The sequence below is a fragment of the Leuciscus leuciscus genome (genome assembly GCF_965113295.1).
Source record: "Leuciscus leuciscus genome assembly, chromosome: 4".
Classification (NCBI taxonomy): domain Eukaryota; kingdom Metazoa; phylum Chordata; class Actinopteri; order Cypriniformes; family Leuciscidae; genus Leuciscus; species Leuciscus leuciscus.
Genome location: NC_138728.1, coordinates 40,952,724 through 40,976,983, shown reverse-complemented (window position 1 = coordinate 40,976,983; position 24,260 = coordinate 40,952,724). Strand labels below are relative to the sequence as shown.

The 24,260-nt window shown below is 40.4% G+C and overlaps 2 protein-coding genes and 1 long non-coding RNA gene across 4 annotated transcripts in view; 1 reads left to right on the top strand and 2 right to left on the bottom strand.

The window, feature by feature from the left end:
- The window catches only part of LOC309496070 (uncharacterized protein), a 32,486-nt gene that overhangs the window by 4,686 nt on the left and 3,540 nt on the right, over positions 1-24,260 (bottom strand). Inside the window, exon 1 of one of the 2 annotated variants that reach the window (XR_014204952.1) lies at positions 7,168-7,300. Coding sequence is in view for 1 of the 2 variants with exons in the window: in XM_082166024.1 (XP_082022150.1) it covers positions 7,168-7,288 (121 nt within the window). In the remaining variant the exon portion in view is untranslated. Of the gene's footprint in view, positions 1-7,167; positions 7,350-24,260 lie in introns of those variants that run through there. The other variant, XM_082166024.1, reaches the window with a different exon arrangement.
- LOC309496174 lies at positions 11,144-16,819 on the top strand. The gene is made up of 2 exons (XR_014205032.1): positions 11,144-12,006; positions 16,316-16,819. It is a non-coding gene; the product is annotated as an uncharacterized lncRNA (long non-coding RNA).
- The window catches only part of LOC309496080 (uncharacterized protein), a 329,920-nt gene continuing 322,192 nt past the window's right edge, over positions 16,533-24,260 (bottom strand). Inside the window, exon 3 of the mRNA XM_082166037.1 lies at positions 16,533-18,475. Coding sequence (XP_082022163.1) covers positions 17,658-18,475 — 818 coding nt within the window. The 3' untranslated portion in view covers positions 16,533-17,657. The remainder of the gene's footprint in view (positions 18,476-24,260) is intronic.

The window sequence follows — 24,260 nt, the reverse complement described above, 5'->3', positions numbered from 1 at the left end:
TGCCCAACCCTGCTCCTGCCGATCGACTGTCCTGCACAGTTCATCTCCAACCCTAATCAAACACACCTGAAGCAACCAATTAAGGTCTTCAGGATCACTTGAAAATTAAAGGCAGGTGTGTTTGATTAGGGCTGGAGATAAACTGTGCAGGACAGTCAATCGGCAGGAGCAGGGTTGGGCACCCCTGATGTACTACATACTCAAGTACGCTAGACGTGGTGTTTTCAGCTCCTGCCGTCTAACTTCGTCAGATACACTCAGATGGGAGAAGTATAATAGAATGGGATTGTATAATAATGGAGCCCATGAGTCTTGCCCATGAGTCTAAGATCTTGTTTTCTTAATGAACCAATTAAAACTATTTCTATTTAAGGGGGTAATGGGATCTCACCTGGGAGCCCAATCACCTTCAAGTAGTAACTAAATGAGCCAATGGATATTGCCCAGTGAGATCTGCGTATTGAGTCACACCCACCTGGACATACGGGTATAAATATGAACGGCCTTACTCACTTCATTCATATTTGCAAAGAGCAAACAGAAATTTTAATTGTTAAGCTGGAGATAGTCTGCAAAAAGTTTGTTGTGGAAAATCTCTCTGCCGATGTGAAGGCGCATCCAGCAGTGATTCGCATCCTGCCTGCTGTGCAGAGAGTGAAGTGCAGCGTTTCACCCCTTGGTGCTTCGGCGTATAGAGAAGATTTCCTAAAAGAGCAAGCACTGGCGGCAAGCTTTTTAAAGATGTCTCACGGGTGTGCTAGCACTCAGCTGGCCCCGGAGCCTACACAAGTATGCATTTTCCCCCAGTGAGCCACCACTGGCGCTGGTAGACAGTCACTCAAGCTGGAGCCCCCTGTACTATTGCGTTGAAGTGGAGTCTGTTCGCTGGCCCTGGAGCCTATGCAAGTATGCATTTCCCCCAGTGAGCCTTCTCGCACAGGCACTGTGCAAGGTCAGGGAGGAAGAGGAGCAGGTCTTGATGGTTGTGCCTTACTGGCCCCACCCAGATCTCGTTCCCAGAACTGATGCTCCTTTCGAAAGCCACAACCTGCTTTCTCAGGGACGGGTCACCATATGGTACCTGCGTCCAGACCTCTGGAACTTCCACAGGATGTGGAGGACTTATGTGGTCTACCACCACTCACTCAAGCTGGAGCCCCCTGTACTTATGCATTGAAGTGGAGTCTGTTCGCTGGGTGGTGTTCTTTCATGAACTTTCAAGCCCTGCTCCCAGAGTAGGCAGACCCAGCCCGTTTGCGCATTGCATGTTTTTGTGGACTGCACGCAGAACTTTAGAAGCTCAGAGTCGGCTTTTGGGGTCAGCATAAGGCAGTTTCCGAACAGAGGTTGGCCCACTGGAGTGTGGATACCATCACCTTGACATACTAGTCCCAAGGCGAGCCGTGCCCCCTTGGGGTAAGAGCTCACTCCACTTGTGGTGTTACTTCCTTCTAGGCATTGGCAGACCTCTGCAGAGCTGCGGGCTGGGCAACACCTAACACATTTGCTAGATTCTACAATCTCCAAGTGGAGCCAGTCTCATCCCGTGTGTTGAGTACAAACAGGTAATACGTGGGAAGGCTGGCTCTGTGTCTCACTTGCATCACCATTCCCCTCTAACAAGGACATGCAAGCACATTCTTGCTTTGCAGGGGAGTTTGCAGGTGAGCAAACCCTGAATAGAGTTTCTCCAGCATCCTTTCGGCAGCCAAACTCGGAGGAGTTACCTGATGCCAGGCCCTGTACTCTTGTGCATGCTCGTTAGATCAGCCCTTGTACTGGTATAATTGCCAGTAAGCTGTGATTTCCCCCTCAGTAATCCCATATGTATACTTCAAGATACGATTTCCCTCTTGGTAAATCTGTCTTTCCCTGGGCCCTCTCTGCATCGGTAGTAGCTCCTCCCCTCAAGTCAGTCCATATGTGTATCTACTACACATTACCTCCCCTTCAGCAGGGTGAGGCCTCCATAGCATCCCTATCATAACAGTGTATACAGAGTTAACGAATGGGAACGTCTAGGTTACTAATGTTACCCCCATTGGGAGGGAACAGAGCCTTTATTGCACAGCCCTGAACCACCGCTAAATGGCCGGATGCTGCTCAGCTCTCCAGCAAAACATGAATTAAGTGAGTAATGCCGGTCATATTTATACCCCTATGTCTGGGTGGGTGTGACTCGCATGCAAATCTCACTGGCCAATGTCCATTGCTTTATTTAGTTACCACCTGGAGGTGATGGGCTCCCAGATGAGACCCCATTACGTCAGTATAGGTGTAACATTACTTCAGTAGATTACATACATCATTAGTAACCTAGACATTATTCAAGCTGTTGATTCACTGAGTGTACTTAGTTTTTCAAAATGAAATACAGCAGTTTCCTAGTAAAATATTACTGATAAATATACTATATTGATTTTACTGATAAACATTCCTAGGGATGTACTGATACTGCGCTCATGTAATTGTTAAAATGCTCCAGTACCAAAAACTGATACCACGCAGCAGTGTTTGTGTCCAGATAATGAAACGCAGACAACAGAGCAAACACAGAGCAGAATGGAGATATCAGAGAAGTATGGCTATGAAGTAAAGGTTTCTAATTAATATAATATTTAATATTATTTAAATACAAACATTTATGTCTATTGCTGCTGTGCAGAGCTGATGCAGAGTTGATTGAGCTTGTTGAGCGCATTCAATTTTCACAGAAATCACTGGAATGTTTGTAGTTTGGTTGGAAATTTCAATAGCAAAGAAGGTACAAACAAGGTACATATAACTAGCGGTAACTGACGGAAAAAAGCGCCACTACTGTTGCATGCTCTTGATTGCTGAACACTTACTCAGTGCACGTCATTTGTATTAACACTAAATCTTATATGCAAGCAATGGACTGTAATGTGATTTATGTAGAACTGCACACTAATAGTTGACTAATCTTTAGTTGACTGGAAGAGGCTTGGTAAATTACATTTTCATTGGTCGGTTAGTCACAGAGAAAAAAAATCCACAGGAAGTGGCGAAGTCACACAGTCAGTGACGGAAAATTAGCTAACAAGGCTGTCCTGGCTGATCCACCTGCTAATAATTATGTCAGAAAGAACATTAAAAGCATGGGATCATTTTGAATGTATAAAGGATGACCCTTAAAAAGCTTAGCTGCAAACTCTGCAGGCAAACGTTTGTGTATCATCTGTCAACATCAAACATTTCTTATTTAAAACGTGCAGGTAGAACCCCAGCATTAGCCACTTTACATGGCCGCTTGTGTTACGTTAAGGTTAACTAAATTAACTTAGATAAATGTTCGTTATTATATTACACTATCCAAATGATAATGGAGTGTGGAAGTTAAATCATACTGACATTTTTAACTTAACGTGCATTTCTCTCTAGGCTCATCCGCGGTCAACTTCGCAGCCGACACTGACTCAGCAAACTCTAGTCATGAAACCGCAACTTACTGAGAAAAGAAAAAGAGAAATTATAGACAAAATTGTTTATTTTGTTGCACTTACTATGAGACCAATTAACATTGTCAGCGGTGAAGGTTTTAAACGAATGATTGAATTTCTTTAGCCAGACTACAATGTTCCCAAAATTTGTGTTGAAAAAAAAAAAAAGTGTTGAAGGTGAGCTACACAGCTGCCAACATAGAGTGACTGAAGTGATGGAGGAATTTGAGATACCTGGAGAAAAGAGGGTAACAGTGGTAAACGACAATGCTGCTACTATGGTGTTGTGCGCAGAACTACTTTCTGATAACCCGACCAGGGTGTTCGTTGTGCGGGGCACACTCTGCAGTTGTGCGGCTCTGAAAACTAATACGATCTGTCGAACCATTGCTGCTGGTAGACGCCTTGTGGGACATTTCAAGAAAAGTGCCAAGGCTACAACAGCTCTGAGAAAAAAAAAGCAACAGAATGTGGCTGAACACAAACTCATCCAAGATGTCTTGACACGATAGAACTCCACGTACTTAATGCTGGAGCGCCTCCTGGAAAAGAGGTGGCCATTGACAGCTATGCTTTCAGACACTGGTACCAAACGGTCTGATCGAGATCTAGATCTCACAACTGCACAATGGCAGACATCGTCTCAGTGCTGAAACCCATGATCACTCTCACCAAGCTGCTCTCACAGGATGTACATGCATTTCTGTCTGCCACACTGCCCATGTTAATAAACATGAAGAGACACCGCTTGTTGCTGCGCTATGACAGCACATCCACAACAGTACTGGAGAAAAAAAACAACTAACAGAATAAATCAACAAGAGATGGGAATACTATACTGGCAAAAATATCGGGACACCCAACCAAATCATTGTATTGAGGTGTTCCAATCACTTCCATGGCCACAGCACCTTGGCATTTACATTTATGCATTTGGCAGAAGCTTTTATTTTTTCTCTTCATTAGCCGCGTTTCCACTGCCGGGCCAAAAGCGGTTGCCACTGTCACTTCCGGGGCTTGATCGGGCTTCCTCTGGGCCAACGGCCAGGATTTTCTGGCCCGCCGAATACCTTGGTCCAAAGCGGGCCAGCTCGGGCTAGAGGAGTGGTTATGAACAGAGACGGAGTTTACCTGAGTCTGGAGACGGCAGCGCCGGATGATTCCATATACAAAGACTTTAAAAATCATTTACCTCAAAACTCACTTTCATGTTTGAATGCCTTCTGTTTGTGATCCGATGTGAATCCTGATCACCGTATAAGGCAAAAAATATTTATACGCGATGCAAAAGACTATGCACGCTAACCGTTACCATTGCAAACATGGTAAATATGAACGCTTGAAAAAATCTGACAAATCATAAAGGCTATCAGAATCATGTTTTTATTTTATCTGTCAGTAGACAACTCTCTCTGGTCTCTTTATACCAGACTATCATAAAATAAAGTAACTTATTTTGGGAGCTACCTGTTTCTCTGACTGAAAATATAACTGTATAGCCTACTGGGAAAGAGTGCTAAACCTCCTCAAGGTCGTATTTTTGGTGGTATATTTGTAGAAATTATCATTCTTTCTAATTGTGATGTAAATGTCCTTTAACTGCCAAATAAACAGAAACAGCCTCGACTGAATAAGTAAGTACGCCCTCTTTCTTATGAAAATAGACCTAACAGTTATTTATTTCTGAGTGACTAATGTGCAATTTTGACACAAATTAATTCATTATGATCAATGTATTACTTTTTATTGTAAACCTGTGGTAAAACATCGATTCTTGGGTTTTAAATATTCAAGTAAACAACAAAAATGCCAGCAAACGGTCGCTTTTTGTTTTGCGATCACGCCGTTTCCAGTGATTTCCTTTTGATTCGTTTTCTGATAAAACTTCCATTTGTTGGTGAAATGATGGGTTTGTGTGATGTTGTTCCAGAGAGACGTGTTACGGGTGTTTTAGTGAAGCGCTGTGGAGATTCTGGCCCGACAGTGGAAACGCAGTGTGTTTTGGGCTCCGGGGCTTTTAGCCCGTAACGGCCCGTTTGAAGCCCTGGCTCGCACTGGCCCGACAGTGGAAACGCGGCTATTGTGAGAAAGACAAAGCGCTCACTTCTTCCCAACAACGTGGACATAAAAACAATAGTGACGGTCAGTTTTATTTGTAGCGTTTCAGTTGGCTGTAAGCTTATACATTTTATTGATTCGTCTTTATATAATGTATAGGCTATATATTTATTTTGTTTAGGAACTTCTGACTGAAACTGATTATTTTCGATGTTTCATTCGAAGGCTCGTCCATAGCTTGAGTATGTTTGCAATTTGCACTGATATTTCTCTTAAAGGTATCAATTATGTATCAAGCATTAACAAACTATGTCCAGCAACAAACTGATATGGGTGTGTATTTCTAATTTATTACAGTGCACATGTGGGAACTATTAACTGCATCAATAACAGCGCATACGTGTTAGCCGAACACTAAAGTGAATAACTGATGTAACAAACGTTGGTAAAACAAATCTTGCTCCATGCTTAATCTTTACTCAAAGTAATAAGAACAACAGACAATATGCATTAATAGACACAGTTATATGTAATAGTGGCCCACAACTGATTAGCAGAAGTATTTCAGTAAGACAGTAACATCGTGAGTTAGCCGGAGACCTACACAATATAAAACTCTAAACTATGTATTTTGAACACCCAGTAGAAAATACAAACGTCAATAATAATAATAATAATAATACTTAAAGGATGCGATTCTGAGGAGCAAGCTGGTCTAAATAAGATTTGAGAAGCAGTTGTCAGTAAAATAACGTGTTGAGGGCGGGTTGAGTTGTTCGCAGACGGACAACGTACAACATAGACGGGTATTATGGAAATGTCTTTTCTAGTGACGTAGAACCGTAAAATAGTATCATTCTAAACAAAACTGACTCGTAAAAACAACTCGAGTCTCTCTTTTGGGAGACAATAACTTCATTTATCGTTCACTTTCGACTTTGCAGAATGTTTACATTCACAAACAGCTCTTTTACACACTGCATGAAAGGGAATATTCGAAAAACCATAATAGGGGCCCTTTAAAATCCTTAACTCGCTAACAAATGAAACCGTGGACAAGAACGGAATTATTAGTTTATAAACACTGATTCATTCCTCAATGAAACACCACTGATTATCCTTATAAAATGTTACTTAGGCCCACTATAGACTACTAATGACTAGCTTAACTGAAATAAAATATTATAGAATGTTAAATTCCTCTGAAAGTGAAGTCGTTTCATGTTTTGCCACATGTGGCCTACAGTCATATAGTGAGAACTTAATTGGCGTGATTATCAGAGATGTAGAGTTTTTAAAAAACATTTAGTACCTTAAATATGAAAATAGACAATTCAAAATGTTAATTGGATAAAGAGAAACATAAAATGAAGGGGGAAATAAAATATATAAAGTATATAAATATATACATTTACTATACAGTAATTAATACTAACAAACTCAGTTTGACTTGGCTTTTTCTGTCTGGACTTGTGACTTGCAAAACAATGACTTGGTCCCACTTCTGGTCAATAGAAGATGTTAAACACACATGAGATATTTTATTAAATCCTCAATTTGTGTCTTTGATTGTTAATATTTAACAATTTTAGTTTGATTTTCAGAAAGGATTAAATGACTTAAGTTCAGCTGTGAGAATGAAACCAACCTGTGTGTTCCTCAGTATCATCTTGCTTCACACTCAGTGTTTCTTCAAACTTCATGTCTTCATTCTCCTCTTTAATAAACACAATCTTTATGTCTTCACTCTCCTCTTTAATAAACGCCATCTTTATAATAGTGTCACGTGGATCTCAGTCGCTTCACCAGGAGTTCTTCTGTGTGTTTGTCCTGTTTAAGATGAGAATAATTAACAGAAAGAAAAAAGAAAATCAGTCTCAGTCAGCTCTAGTTCAGTAGTTCAGTTCACTGGTCAGAGAGTCAGTCAGAGAGAGAGAGTTAATGGACTTAAATGATCTGATTAGACTAAAACACTCAAACTGAACAAATTAAAAAAGAGCACACGTTACATGTCACACTTTAATGAAAACATTTTCAGTTATTTTGTAAAAGTTGTCGCTACACATGTTAGTGTTTGTTGTTCTCGTTGCATTTACACTGTTTTAACTCACTGGTGTCGTCAGCTGTAACTCAAATCACTGAATAGTTTAGCAAAGTATTCAGACTCAAAGCTCAGTTTCTCTCATCACTACTTACCAGTGACTGAATCTGTGTTTACAATGAACTGATCACGATAGAGGGAGCGAAATGAGACGCATCTTTTCTGTCACTCGCTTTTACTCATAAGAACGTTCGTTATGGTTAAATAAAGCATTACAATGTTACGATGTTATGTATGATCAATTGCCATTACAATATTGTAAATCAATTAAATTGATTGCAAAGTTTGTAACGATTTTAAACGCGCAACACCACAAACCTTTCTTCAGCCGAATCACAACAGATGCAGGAGCGCGGCGCAGCCTTATGACGTCACACCTCCTGAACAAAATAAAAGTGCACACAGTCCAATATCACAAACGTGCATAGAAATGTACAATTATACGAAATATTAAAGACTACTAATGAAAATATTAAGAATTAATAATTAAAGAGAGAGAATCTCTCTATATGTAAAAAAATTTAACGTTTGGGTGCAGAAACTATTTATACCATATTAGTAACAAATGTAGTTTATAGGTTCAGAATATATAATAAAAAGAGTTTATGACTTCATAAAGTAGGGTTAATATTAAGTGACATTTTGGAGTGGGAAATATGACCATAATCGTAATTCAAGATATAAGACTTTCATAATTACATCCTGATATAATCATTTTTGCTATTTTACTTTTGTAATTAAAATATTAACAACGAAGAAAATTATGATTGTAGGATTAATTGTACAACCCTATTTCCAGGAAAGTTTGGACATTTTGTAAAAGAGAATCTGGGATTTGTTCATTCTCTTGAACAACTGACAAATGTACAAAGAAAAGATTTCCAATGTTTTTACTGACCAACTTAATTGTATTTTGTAAATTTAAACAAAAGTTAATTTTGATGGCTGCAACTCATTCCAACTCAAAAGGAATCAAAATAACTTCAGGAGGGGGAAGAGCCCAAATAATAAACAAAAGTACCCTCTGACTAGTTGGGAAATATATTTACATTTAATATTTTAGCAGATGCTTTTACCCAAAGTGACTTACAAATTAGGAGAAGCAATAGAAGCAGTAAAACCAGCAATAGGGCAACAGTATTGCAAATGCTGTTACTCCTCACTGTTAAGTCTAGTACACATAGCAAGTTTTTAATTTATTTAAAAACATTTTTAAATAATAGATATAGAATAGTAAGTGTTAGTATTAATGGGTCAAGTGTTGACAGAAAAAAGATGCATCTTAAAGGGTTAGTTCACCCAAAAATGAAAATTACACCATGATTTACTCGCCCTCAAGTAATCCTAGGTGTGTATGACATTCTTCTTGTTCTTTCAGATGAAGACAATCTGAGTCATATTAAAAATGGCAGTGAATGGTTGTTTCTGTTTGAAGTCCATAAAAGTGCATCGCTCCATCATAAAAGTGCTCCACACGGCTCCGGGAGGTTAATAAAGGCCTTCTGAAGTGAAGCGTTTGTGAAAGAAAAATATCCATATTCCTTACATGGGATGCTGATAGGCAGGTACTGGCGACATCAGCTGCTGCTCAAGGGGCTGGAATGATCGTTAATGATCGGCCAATTCAGTCAGCAGGACACCGGGATGATTGACCGATTTGGCAGCTGCATCATTACTTTCATTTACTTGTTTATTTTTACTTTATATTATTGCCTGCCTGATGGATGCAAGTTATTTCTGAGTTTGGATTGTTATGAGCTGTCATTATTTCATTGAAAACAAAAATACAAGAAATGTTTTTTTTTTACACAACTTTAAGTACACTGATATATACACTGCTAAATCACAGTCATTTACTCTGCAATAATGCCATGTTTTTATTTATTTTCATTTTCATTTCATGAAGCAATTTGCCACAACACTGCACTTTTACTCTGCCAAGGCTTATGATTACGTCAGGGAGAAGTTGCACTTAGCTTTGCCGCATCCTCAAACCATCAGGAACTGATACAGTAGCATCTCTGCAGATCCTGGATTCACTGTTGCTTCATTCACAGCTCTAAGAAGCCATGTTGTTGAGCAGAAGAAAGCAGGGAAAGACACAGTTTGCGCGTTGATGATGGATGAAATGGACCTTCATAAGCAAACTGAGTTTGGGGGTGACCAAGTGCACGGCTATGTTGACATCGGTGCCGGGGAGATGGAAAATGTTGTGGCAACACAAGCATTGGTCCTCATGGTAGTTGCTATCAACGAGTCTTGGAAGATCCCTGTTGCTTACTTTCTCATCAACAGCATGACCGGTGCAGAGAGAGCAAACATCATCCGAGAGAGTCTCATTAGACTTCATGCGATCGGAGTTAGGGTGGTTTCATTGACCAGCGATGGACCCTCTCAAAACTTTGCGATGATCAAGGAGCTTGGTGCCAGTCTTGACATCATGGACATGAGACCCTATTTTTTCCATCCCGAGGATAGCACAGAAAAAATCCATGTGCTCTTGGATCCATGTCACATGCTCAAGCTTCTTCGGAATGTCTACTCCACAGCAGAGGTACTAGTAAGAGAAGATGGTCAGCAGATCAAATGGCAGTACATTGAGGAGCTTCACAAGCTTCAAAAGAAGGAGGGCTTGCGTCTTGGGAACAAGCTCAGAATGGCGCATATTGAGTGGCGGAATCAGAAGATGAAGGCAGCCCAGCCCATCTTGCAGCCCAGCTCTTCAGCAGCAGTGTGGCTGATGCCCTTGAGTATTGTGAGCAGGAGCTGAAGTATCCCCAGTTCATCGGATGATGTGCAGCCACGGTTCACTTCCTGCGCACAATTGATGCAGCCTTTGATGTCCTAAACAGCCACAATCCACTCGGCAAAGGATTCAAAGCACCAATTAAGCCTGCAACGAAACATCGAGCCAAGGGTATGTTAGAAGAAGCGGAATCACTTCTCCGTGGGCTTCAAGTGCAACAAAAAGGAACCCTTGTACATTTACATCGTACACAGAAAAAAACACCAGTCTATGGTTTCATTGCTTGTTGTAGAAGTGTGATGGGTGTATATGAAGACCTGGTTGAGCAGCCAGCTGCCCCATGCAGATACCTCCTGACATACAAACTCAGTCAGGACCACTTGGAGCTGTTCTTCTCAGCGATCAGATCACGTGGTGGTCACAACAACAACCCCAATGTAAGACAGTTTCGTGGAGCATACAAGCGACTCCTTGTCAGGCATCAGGTGAAGAAGGGCACAGGCAACTGTCTCCTCTGTGACAACACCACCATCCTTGACTCAGTTTGAAATCCTAACAGACTGAGCAAAAGCCATGTTGACCAGAGGCAACTTCTGATTTCAAAGACTTTATCAGATCAGTGCCATTCAAACACTCAGAAATGTTATTTAAAAAATAACTGGGACTGGGTAAACTCCATAAAGATCAGTGCCATTCCGCAATACTGACTATTTACTAGCTTACAACATTTTGTGTTATTTACCTGTAATGCTCAAGACATATAAATAAAAATGCAAATTTACTTCCGCATCTAGGTTTTCAATTCAACCTACTGATTGTTTTTGCTCCTACTGCAATTTAATTGTAAATGTTTGACAGCATAGACAAAACTGGTTTGATACAAGTTTTAATGAGTTAAATGTAGGTCACAGTTGATCGAAAAAGTCCCATAAACATTTGTAAGTGTTTTCATTTTCAAGTTCAGTGCCATCAACAGTAAGTTTGTAAATGAACAGACATTGGTTTGGCATAAGTAAAGGGAAGGGTGTAACAGTCCATCAGTCCTAGACAAAAAAGTGACATGTACAGTGTCAATGGGTTCAATATCATCATCATTTATTATTTACAGTTCACAGAAAGGTTCCATAAACATTTAAGTGCAAGATCAGTGCCATTCAGACACTCAGCAATGTTATTTAAAAAATATGAATTACCCCTAGTAGACAAGAGTCCTTCTGATGGAGGCTTAGCACAGGTTTGTGTAATGGACTACATGTATGATGTGCTAACAAGCAAAAATTCCCTCACCAAAGCATCTAGAGCCCCAAAGAAGATCTAAAATACAGAGGAATTAAGAAACAGCTTGGAAACTGCTGAGAGATCACCAGCCCCCAAGAAATAGCAAATATAATCAGTGAGTGTCTTCACAGGCTCAGTGAGACAAATGTTACTGTCATGTAGTTAGCTCTATGATCTGGACATGCTTCAAACTCCTTCACAACTGGTGCATGTCGTTTTGTATGTTCCTATCTTGCTGGAATTGCTTGGGTACATTTTGGCTGGAACTGTAACGGTAGTGGAACTGGGTAAACTCCATAAAGATCAGTGCCATTCCGCAATGTTATTTAAAAAATATGAATTGCCCCAGTAGACAGATGATAGTAGACAGACAGCAGGTGGGTAAAGAAAATGGCAGTACATAGTGGAACTGGGTAAACTCCATAAAGTTTGAACCTGGTCTCTCAGAAACAACGCAGGGTTGTCAGGCACTGTGTGTGGATGGGGTGCTGGGGGCACGAGTCTTTCTGATAGAGGCTTAGCCCAGGGTCTTTAACAGACAGTGGTGTGAGTAGACCACTCGATGACATCATATATAATGGACAACATGTATGACATACCCTGCAGTATTGCAATAACATTCCAGGGGTTTGAGGAGACCGTTCAGTTCATTCGTGGTAGCCCTTGAGCAAGGCATTTAACCCCGAATTGTTCTGGGGAGGTAAAATAAATAAATTAATAAAAAGGTGTGCAGCTACACTCGCCGTGGAATGGAGAGGAGGCCCCTGGGATGGAATGGCCAGGGTGGATGAGGGGCTTTTCTTGTGGAAGGGGGAGTGGTGGGCAAATTGGTGAATGAAGTTATTATTTATTTTTTTTATTTTTTTAATAGGGAATGGGGCAAACAAAAAAGGTAGAGGAAGATCAGTAATTATGTAAAACAGTGTTATGGCCAGCAATGCTATATGAATTTAAACTAGATCAAAGGTACACCACACCACATATAGTATTCAAAAGCCTGGCCATTTCAGATGTAAAAGGCATGTCTAAAAGATTAATCCAGAACCACCCCTACTGGATTAAGTCTTTCAGACATTCAGCGATGCTATTTAAAAAATATTCATTGCCCCTAGTAGACAGATGAACCTGGTTGTTACCAGAGAAACAACGCAGGGTTGTCAAACACTATGTGTGGATGGCGTACGATCCCCCCCTTGAGACCCAACACAAAGCTGGCCATCACACCGTTCACCCATACCCGGGACCGGTCGATCTTCCTTGGGTCTGTGGATCCCCATCGACGACGCTGGGTGATTGCAGATATGATGATGGTCATCTGTGGGTGCCGCCGATGGAGATCACACAGATCCTGCTTCATCTCTGCGGCGAGATCTCTGCGCCGCAGTGGATGAGCAGGACCTCCGGGACTGTTCTTCCTCGCAGGGACTGGGCAAAAAAGGGGAGGACGCCACGCCACCTCAGTCCACCCCAGCCAAACCACTTCACCTGGGTATCTAGTCCCAGGTTAGAGCCCAGGGACCTCCTTGCCGCCTCCTCTCCACGCCGAACATAGCTGTCCCCCATGATCCACACAGTGGGAACTGCCAAAATAGAAAGGTAAACATTTCATTACAGTCATACCTGTGTAACCTACAATGTAATGCAATACAACACAATAGTGCCAACTAACAACACTTGTAATCACCAGTAGTCGCGATTGTGATTTTAACAGTAAAAATACATATTGTGCAAACCATTACTCTAAAACGTTATTTAGTTGTACTCATTGCATAATCCATAACAAAACATCCGTTGTATATATATAATATATGTACCTCTTACGTTAATGGCGTCCATAACGAAAACTGCAGAAAAACAAAATGAATATTAACATTAAACAATTGGAAATGGTGACCAAGTATATCAAGATACTGCCGGCTCTTTAATTAAAGTTAGACTGCCACTGACCACTCGAGCAAAATAGCGACAGTGCTATTTGAAATGGGTCTTTAGTGACAAAGTATACCAACATCAGACTCTTCAACTGGCTTTAACTAACCTTCATGTCGCATATTCATACGGTCAAGTTAACGTTTCATAAGATAACTACATTACGAATAATAAAAGGAGTATAGAGATGGGCAACGTTAATCACTAAAAAATAAAGCCGAAGGTCAATGTATCTGTAGTGAGTTGGAGTACCTGTCTATCTTAAGCCTGTTTTATGCTTCTGCGTCGAATCGACGGCGTACCCCCGCGGACCCCTCTGCGTCGACGCGAACCTCGACGCGACCCCTCCGCCGTAGCTTGACGTGCACCTCCAAAAAATTGTAACTACGCGTCGCGGTGACGCAGACCGCAGGGGCTGTGATTGGTCAGATTATACATCATTTCCGGAGTAAAATATATTAAAATAGAAAACAGTCATTTTAAATTGTCATAAAATATGTTTTGTTTTATTGTTTTTTATATACTAAACACAGCCTTGGTGAGCAGAAGAGACTTCTTTTAAAAACATTAAAAATCTTACCGATCTAAAACTTTTGACCGGTAGTGTATATGTATATATTTATATATATTCTTTTCTTTTTTTGTTGTTGCTAGAAATAAACTTCAATCAATCAAATCAATGTTTGTTTTGAAAAAAAGTTTGTTGTTTATTTACAATACAATGTTCACGGGTACATCATGGATATCAAGTAATTAACCAAGTCTGCCACGGGACACTACATTATCCTGCCATGGCACCGTGGTCGAACCCATTTTGTAGCCCAACCCGGTGATCTGTTGGTTTGCACCCGAAGATAAAATCTTTAAAGTCACTGCCAGTCTCTGAGCGAGGTCAATAGGCATACTGTGTGTAGTCTGATGCTGTATTAACGGCTTTAAACGATGAACAAGATCGTCAAATCGACCTTTCGACATCCGAAAATACTTAAAGTGCATTTCTTCGTCCAAGTCCCTCAGCGGTCGAACAACCGTAACAAATTCGCCAATCCTTCCCCTGTCTTCGTGCACTGGTCGTACAGACCACCTTCGCTGACGTCTTTTTCTTCTTCGATTAAACATTTGCAATAAAATCATTTGTTGTTCAACGTTGATTAGCTCCAGCTGCGACAACACTCTCTCTCTTTCGCTCGCCATTGTCGGAAATGAAAAAGCGGAACCGGCGCATGGAACCAAAACAAACTAGGAAAGAGATTCGCGAACCACACCACCCCCCTAGCGTTCTGGCGGTGAAATGCACCGCGATGCAACGCAACCCGACGCAGAACCATAAAACGGTCACGACGCCGTTGGAGTGACGGCGTAGCTACGCCGTGGAGTTGACGCAGAAGCATAATGAGGGCTTTACTCTATGGTTTACCGTAAATGGGGTAACGTAACGTTAACAGTTAGTTGCTAACGTTAGCTTATTTTACCTAGAAGTTGCAAACACAACTCCGTTCATTCGTTGTAGTACTAACTTGTTAACTGTTCACATGAGTTTACCCAGATAGTACCTTGCAGGATACATAACTATAAGGTGTCTGAACATGCCTTTAAGAGACATACATGAACTTCACGTTACAACTTACCAGCAAATTCAGATGGGTTGTACTCTTCAGCAGCTTTGCAGTGAATGTAGTAGCCATAGACTGTAAAAAGTAGCCTAGTCTGCCAGTCGATCTTGTAACGTTACAGATAGCTGAGGCTGCTTGGCTGAAGAGGCGGGTCCACCGGCCGGCTCAGTCTCACACAAAGCCCGCCCTTTTACCCATATATGGATTGGCCAGAAGGTGTGCAGGGTTAGGATTTCCCAAGATGGCGCCGCCCATACCCCCCATAAAAAGCCTCAAAACCGTTCTTCAGAAAGTCTATGGGTGAAGTCACAGACACTTTGTCCATATTTTTTACAGTCTATGGTCTCCAGATGGCGTGTTGTTGATGCCGACTGGATGAAGGACAGTGGCAAAGATGGGGCTGAGGAACTGGCTGATTGAGGAGGATGGGTGAGAGGGAGGATGGGTGGGTTTTCTGGAGATACAGGGGGGCTGAAAATAATTTCTCCAAAAAAGTCAATTAAATTGTCCTCAACAATGTCTTTCAGTTCCTCAAAATATCACACACCTGGTCAGACTCTGTGAGGAGCTCCAGGACGATGTCTTATCCTGTCCTCTTCTCAGGTTCAGGCTCATTCATCGCGGCGGGCTGGCCTCCTCGGTGTGCGGTGGGCTCGAACAACATCTCCGTCGAGTTGCTCGCTGGTGGTGGATGGTTTCTGGCAGTGTTGGAGTGGGGCTGGTAGTGATGTCATCCTCCGCGAGGCTGATGGTAAATGTCGAGCTGCAGTTCACCAGCACCCACTCAATGAACTCTGCAAAATTCCCCCGAGGATCCACAACAGGCAGGCGTGCCTTCGTATCAGCGCTGAGGCTTGTATGAAAAAAGACACTCAGGGCTTTATCAAGTTGATGAGACACGCCAGATTTAAAAATCCTGTAGTGTGGGTCTAGAGGGATTGCATGCATAACAGCTGGACTGCCGGTAATCCACGTTGTAGCGGTCTAGTCCGTTCTTCTTTCACAGTACGTAGTGTTGTGAAAAGCACGATGAAGACCGAGATCTCATTGCTATAAGATGGATTTCTGTGAACGAGGTTGCAAATGTTTATTTCTTTTCTACGTGCGTTTCTTAACACGAATGTGCAAGTACTCGCTAAAGTGCTGAAACATCATTCACTCAACACCGTATACACTGTAACCTCATTATGTCCTATAACTTTTGCCATAATGTTATTTACCTGACCATGAGATGATTTAAGTTTATTTTAATCCATGCTAATGGGGCTTCTTGAAATGAAAGGAAAAATGAAGCAACTGAGTCTAAATGATGAAACAACCGTGCTAGAGTCAATCGCACGTAGAAGTGCATTCATGCATTCCTTTTTTATCAACACTGTTTCCTAACAAAGCAACATTTTGAACAAAAAGCTGAGAATATTTTTTAATCAAAGACTCGAATTCAGAATGATAAACAAATCATAGATGGTGTAGATCGCATCAATCAACACCCCTTGTAGCTTGTAGTCTTTCACCTATTCATTGACTCAACATTTCATTCAATAACTTTAAAAAGCTATGATTTTAGGGATAGTTCACGCAAAAATGAAAATTTTCCAAACCTGTATGAATTACTTATTTTGAACACAAAAGATGATATTTTGAAGAATGACAGTAACCATTGAATTCCATAGGCTACAGTCCAAAATTCTTCAAAATATCTTCTTTTGTGTTCAACAGAAGAAAAAAACTTTGAGTAAACGATGACAAACATTTCATTTTTGGGTGAACCATCCCTTTAATATTTGATGATCATGTTAGCTTGTATATTACCTGATCTGACCTCTTCTTCTATCGCTTGTTTCTGTTTCTTCATCTGTGTTTTGATCTGGAGGTTCTGTACTCAGTCAGAAGATGTGCAATAGCAACCTCTGCCATATAACAGCACAAACACAGATTTATGGTAAAACAATGTGCCACAAAACAGCATATACATTTTTTCAATAAGAGGGGAAAGAATCAGCATCAAACTATCTGTAGCAAACGAGTTGGATCTTCCGCCGGTAAAAGTTGTGCTGGTGTTGCGGTTTAGCTGATGCCCATGTTAAGAGTGACTTCTATGCCAGACGTGAACGATCCGCCACATATTCGTCAGTTCTAAAAACCTGCGCAATATGTCCATTGCAATTAAACTTTAAGCATTACATGATGTTGGCATTTTTATAAAACAAAAGTTATTTAATTACCTGTAACGACAAGTATATTGTAAAAAAATTCCTATAAAGTCATACTTGTTACAGTATTTAAACAGCACCCAAAATGTAGTACATTCAAGGGTCTCACATGCATGACTTTTCAGGCGAGTCTGTAAGTGTGATGACAGAATCTGTATTTTTTTTTTTTTATCAAAATTGAATGGTCATCGTCCATAGTGAATATGCAAGTAATTCCTGAACCTGCTGTATTTTCTCAACCTTTTACCACAAACAGAACTACAGCTGTATTTCAAAATGAGTTTGCAAATGACATTTCAGTTCTCTTCGATGTGTGAAACTCTTCTCACACTGAGGACACGTAAAAGGCTTCTCTCCAGAGTGATTTCTCATGTGGGGATAAAGGTTTCCTTTATGACTGAAACTCTTTCCACAGTGATGGCAGGTGTAAGGTGTCTCTCCAGTGTGAATTCTCATGTGAATAGTAAGGTTTCCTTTATGTTTGAAACTCTTTCCACAGTGATGGCAGGTGAAAGGCTTCTCTACAGTGTGATTTCTTATGTGGACTTTAAGGTTTTGTTTTTGAGTGAAACTCCTTCCACAATAATGACATACAAACTGCTTCTCTCCAGTGTGAATCCTCATGTGCTGATTAAGGTTCTCTTTACATCTGAAACTCTTTCCACACTGATCACATGCAAACGGCTTCTCTCCAGTGTGAATTCTCATGTGAGTCTCAAGACATTCGTTTCGTGAGAAGCTCTTTCCACACTGTTGGCAGGTGTAAGGCTTCTCTCCAGTGTGAGTTCTTATGTGCTGATTAAGGTTTCCTTTACGTGCAAAACTCTGTGCACACAGTTGGCAGGAGTAAGGCTTCTCTCCAGTGTGATTCCTCATGTGGACTTTAAGGTTTTGTTTTTGAGTGAAACTCTGTCCACACTGTTGGCAGGTAAAATAACTGTTAGATATGGTTTTCTGAGCTGTTTTTTGTGAGGAAGGCTTTTCAGTCCGAGTGGATTTTTTCCCCATCATGAAATCATGATCTTTCTCTTCCATTTGATTCAGTTCTTGACTCTCTTCTTTCAGTGCCATCAGGTCTAAAGCAAAATAAAACAAATACACAATTAACACCAGTTTTAATGGCACAAAGCAACAGACTGCAAAAGGCTGCAGTAAAACAATGGCAACAAAACGTTGGAACTGGATAAATATTCTGAATGTTCCGACCCAATCTGACTTCTGATCTGTAATGCTGCCTGAATCATTATCATCCCTGGAAGTGTAGCCTATTTGGTAAGGGTTTTTCCTGCATTGAAACTTTTTTGGTGGCCGCCAAAGCGAATTTGCCTTGTCTAAGCCTTATTTGATCGGTGAGTGATGTAGATGATTGCTGTGCTTGCGATAGGGCGCATGTTACTTAAAGAACAAGCAGAGAAAGAGCCCCGGTCGTGCCCGCGTGCAGTGCACTCTCACTGTCTTCAAACTGTCTTGCTCCCTCGCGCATATTAATCAAAATCAACTGAGAATTGACACGATGGTATATATACACGATGGTCCTGAATAACCGCTGTGTGAATTGTAGTGGTGGGGGAAAAAATCTATTCTGTTCAGTATCGCACGCAATTATATCGATACAGTAGCGCAAAGTATTGCAATATTTAATTATAAAATTATCTGTTTTACTTTCGGGTTATAGGGCTGTGACAGTGGGAGTTTTTTACCACCACGGTGGTAATGGACCAACTACCGGCGGCTGTGCGGTGGTTGGGGGGGGGTTTGAAAAATGTGTTTATTTGAGCAATTCCGTCAAAGAAACAACACACTAAAGCCTATTATAGGCTTTATATTTTATGATTTTATAAATCTATAAAAAATAAAATAAAATAAAAAGACACTTGATACAGCCTACCGCTCTGCGCTTTGAGAGGGATGTGGGACACGAGCAGGAAAGAGACCATCGATCTTTTTTCTGATATCTTCATGTTTTCTAGGCTATTTGTTGTAAAAGGTATGAAGAGCGAATTGTATCTTCCACAAGGGCAACACATTTAGGTTATGTTTGATATTGCGCTGCCAGAGAAAGCGAAACTAAATCACCCGCACGTGAAGCGCGCTTTAGAAATAAACTTGACACGCCGCATGTCTAATAACAAGCACAAACTGTGTTAAAAAGAATTTGACGTACAAGTAAAAAAGTAGGCTATCTGTCCTATAGCGTTATACTTCACCACAGCAAAGCATACAAAAATAATAGGGCTAATTAAAAGCGAACCAAGGAAGAAACGTTTATAATCCCCTTCGAAAATGGGTGAGACATGAGTGAAGATTTGGGAAAAGAAACAAGAGATTCCAAGCAGCGATGAGTCACGATTTTTGAATATTCGAGTAGTTTATTTAATTATAGAATATCAAATAGGTTGTGTGATTATTCTCTCAAATAAAATCTCCATGTTTTCGGTGCTGATGCGGTGACGCGTTCATGTAACCGGTGGGTGACGCTGCCAATAACGCACATAACAGCTGTCACAAAGAACCGGCAAAAGTAATGATTAAGAATGTGTCAAATATAGCAAGGAGGCATTTTAATTGTATATTAATCAACTTTTTTTTGTGTCAGTGTCGGGCTGCAAAGATGAAGTTGACGATGCTGACTCGTCATCTTCGCAGTGAACACGCCTATTAGGGGTGTAACAATACACGTATTGGTATTGAACTGTTCGGTAGCTTATATCGATACAGTAGCGCAAAGTATTGCAATATTTCGGCTTTCGGTTCAGTGTTCGGTACGCATTTTCACATTTTGTTGGACCATTTTTCCTGCCGACCAAAATGTAGTTATTTCAAATGTAAGCGGGTCGCGCGGGGCAAGCGCGCTCATAAAGTAAGAGACGCTGGCGCGACCACAACATTGTCCAACATCAAATGGCAAACGTAATATAAGCGGAACGAAACTGAGCTACTCGTTATTGTGTGGTTAAAGGACCGTTTATCAGTTTGGGCCAAAGCAGCGCGAGCCGATCTTGAGCAAGCGACACTGTTACTACACAGCGCTAAGAGATCCAGTAAAGGAATCATTTGAATTCGCCACTTAACATTGCTAACATTGCTACGAGATTAGTAAGAAACTCACATTTCTCCATTATTAACGGATCAAACAGCGCTTGGAAACCAGGAAGAAACATTGTGCCATGAATGAACTATCCAGTGTCCACAGATCAGCAACATTCACCATGGATTTACTGTAGTAACACTAACTGTAACCATGGAAGTTTGGCAGGAATAGTAGGCTATAATGCTTTCAAGTAACATTACGTCGGTTTTATTTTGACATTATGAATAAAATTGCTGCCCTCAAATGTTAATCTGAACTAAAATAAACCTTCGTTTATAACTACTACAATATTAGGCTACATTTCATTTTTTTCAAGGAGCTGTTTTGTTTGATATGCTCCTAAGAAGAGTAAATTATAGCTCAATCATTGCTCAAAGTTAAAAAAAATCATACTTTGATATTTGTAATTAAAAAATATTTTTTTTTCTCTGGCATTTCTTTCTTTTTGCTGTATCGAAAACGTACCGAACCGTGACACAAGTGTATCGTATTGAACCTAACCGTGAATTTGTGAACCGTTACACCCCTAGCGCCTATATAGAGAGAAATGCACAATTCATACGGATTACATAAGCAGAGAGTAGGGTAGTCGGTTTCTTTTCGTTTTGAATTGTTTAGTTTAAAAGTAGACAATTCAAGCTTTCTATATGGAATAACTAATGGAATATTGTTAAATTCGCTGATAATCGGGTGACCAGATTGCAAACCAGAATTCAAAGTTATGGGCTCACGCACAACTCTCTCATTCGTCATGAATCCAAACGTTTCCATGGCTGCGATGTAACATTTAATTGCTAACCTATTTTTTCTTTTGTAAACAAAGCTTTGTGCTTCACTCGTGTCCTAATATTCACATAAAACATTCACATACAAAAAAATGTGTTTTGGCGGACCACCGCCAGTGCTACTCAGCCATGGTGGTGCGGTTGTCAAGTTTACCGGCACAGCCCTATTACTATTATGTCTGCTTTATGTTACTCTATTGTATTTAACAATATTTAACAATGTATTTATATTTAGAGAGAGAGATAATTACGTCCTGGCCTGTAATTAGGTCTATCCTGAATGTTCAAGGACAAAGTTTTTGCACTACCCTTCTAAGTTTTTGCACTTCAGTTAATGTGTAGAAGATGTAAATATTATCTAGAATTAAATCTTATTTTCCTCATTTTTTGTAATGCCTTTGAATAATATAGGGGACATGAATCGTAATACATCGCAGAATCGAATCGCAATATTTGCTGTATCGCAATATGTTAAGAATCCATAGGCGTAATTTGCGGGTGGGACGGGTGGGACATGTCCCCAGCACTTTTTGCCAGGGTCGATATTGTCCCCACCACTTTTTAAAACATCTCGCGGCACGAATGTACCAATTCTACAAATAAATAAAACATCTCCAGTTAACTGGCAGAGCATTCATTTCGTTCGTTTTTTAAATAAGAGATGATCTAGAGCTGAAATGCTTTTTTTAAATCAAGTGATCAAAGTGCTCGCTGCCGCTGCGATCAGTGGCGCGGATACAGTGTTTTCTCGTGTGGCTCGCGCACACGCCACACTGTCTCCACTGGGACACACGCTTCAATCCGTTGCGGATACTCTCTATTCGTTCTGGTGAAATCACAAAAAAATATATATATATACACGAGTGCGGGTTAGAACCCAGAACTTCTGACACGCTTGGCGAAAGTACTAACACTGGACCATTAAGGTAAACGTTGTTCAAATAGGCGGATCTATGTATTTATTCACACGAAAATTCTCGGCACTGACAACATATATTAGGCTACATCTCATTAAACGACAAATTAAACCCCATGTAGCCTACTATTTAAATCGATTGCTGGACATCGTAATGTTATTGTACATATATCTGATTTAGCATTGTATTAGCAACCCCCACCCACTTTTTAAAACAAATTTACGCCACTGAATCGCAATAATATTGAATCGTGGCCCAAATATCGCAATACTATCGAATTGTCACATTTTTGCCAATTCCCACCCCTAGTGAATTGTGCTAAAAAAACGTTTTTACGTTGCCTTATCTTCTCTGAAAAGCGTTCCGCCCATTCAGCTGACATAAAAAACACTTTCAATAAACAAAACAAAAAATCCTATCCAGTGATGAAATGTTTTCTCTGTTGACACAAATCTTGTGCGATGTCCTAACTGCCGGGATAGTCACACAATGCGTACAAGTCCGCTAATGACACGTCCGATTCGCAAACTAATGACTCCTTTGAACCGATTCCATTATACATTACAATTACAATTACCAAAACAATCTTTTAGTTTAGACTGGAGTGAGGTGAAAACAGAAAAAAGTGCAAAGCAAGTTGTTGTTAGCTAGTTGCTAATTGTATTCAATTGCATATGGTAAAAAATACCATAATAGAATTAATACCATTAATAGAATATTTAAAAAAATGAACATTTATGTCTATTGCTGCTGTGCAGAGCTGATGCGGAGTAGATTGAGCTTGTTGAGCGCATTCAGTTTTCACAGACATCACTGGAAAGTTTGTAGTTTGGTAGGAAATTTCAATAGCAAAGAAGGTACAAACAAGGCACATATTACTAGCGGTAACTGACAGCAAAAAACAGGACTACTGTTGCATGCTCTTGATTCCTGAACACTTACTCAACACACATACGTCATTTGTATTAACACTAAATCTTATATGCAAGCAATGAACTATAACGTGATTTATGTAGAACTGCACACTAATAGTTGACTAATCTCTAGTTGACTAGAAGAGGCTTGGTCGACTAAATTTTCATTGGTCGGTTAGTCACAGAGAAAAAAAAAAATCCACAGGAAGTGGCGAAGTCACACAGTCAGTGATGGAAAGTTCGCTAACAAGGCTGGCCTGGCTGATCCACCTGCTAATAATTATGTCAGAAAGAAAATCAAAAGTGTAGAATCATTTTGAAAGTATAAAGGATGACCTCAAAAAATAAGCTGCAAACTCTGCATGCAAACGTTTGGCCATCATTCGTCAGCATCAAACATTTCTTATTTTAACATGCAGGTAGAAGCCCAGAATTAGCCACTTTACATGTGGAAGTTAAATCATACTGACATTTCTAACTTAACGTTGTAGCGTCTGGACGAAATCACAATGACTTATTCATTCCAAGTTTCAGAAAGCTTTTAACCTATTAGACTGCTTCATGTAAATCACAGGCCTAACGCCAATGAGTCTCGATCAAATTGCTCGTGACACGTTAGTGTCATGGTAGAAATGAAACAGAAACACCTCAAAGCTCCTTCGTGAGCTTCAAACAGATCGTAATCACCCCAACTCCCCTCTCCCGCTAAGCAAGAAGTGCAGGTGGCAGGGAGAGACCTCCACTTTAAAAAGAAAATTAAGGAAGGCTGTTTTTTTAGGCTATTTTGTGTTTGCACCCAATAGTTTTCATGCTACTTGCCCTTACTAGGCCTATTTGTTTTTTTTTAGCTAACACCCATTACTATAACTGTACCACAGCTCACGAGGCTTCCTTAGTCCTCAGCAATTGTACACACTGTATCGATTTTACCATATCAGTCCGAGTGCGACTCCGATGATGAAACATTGGAAGAACTAGTTATTCAGCCCGAACCTCCATCGCAAGCACAAGTTCAACAGGACGTTTCTCAGTGATACACTGCTCAGTTTGAGGTAAAATATGAGATGTTTCAACTGTAATTCCTCACTATCAGCATTAACAAGTGTATGTCCAGCAACAAACTGATATGGGTGTGTATTTCTAATTTATTACGG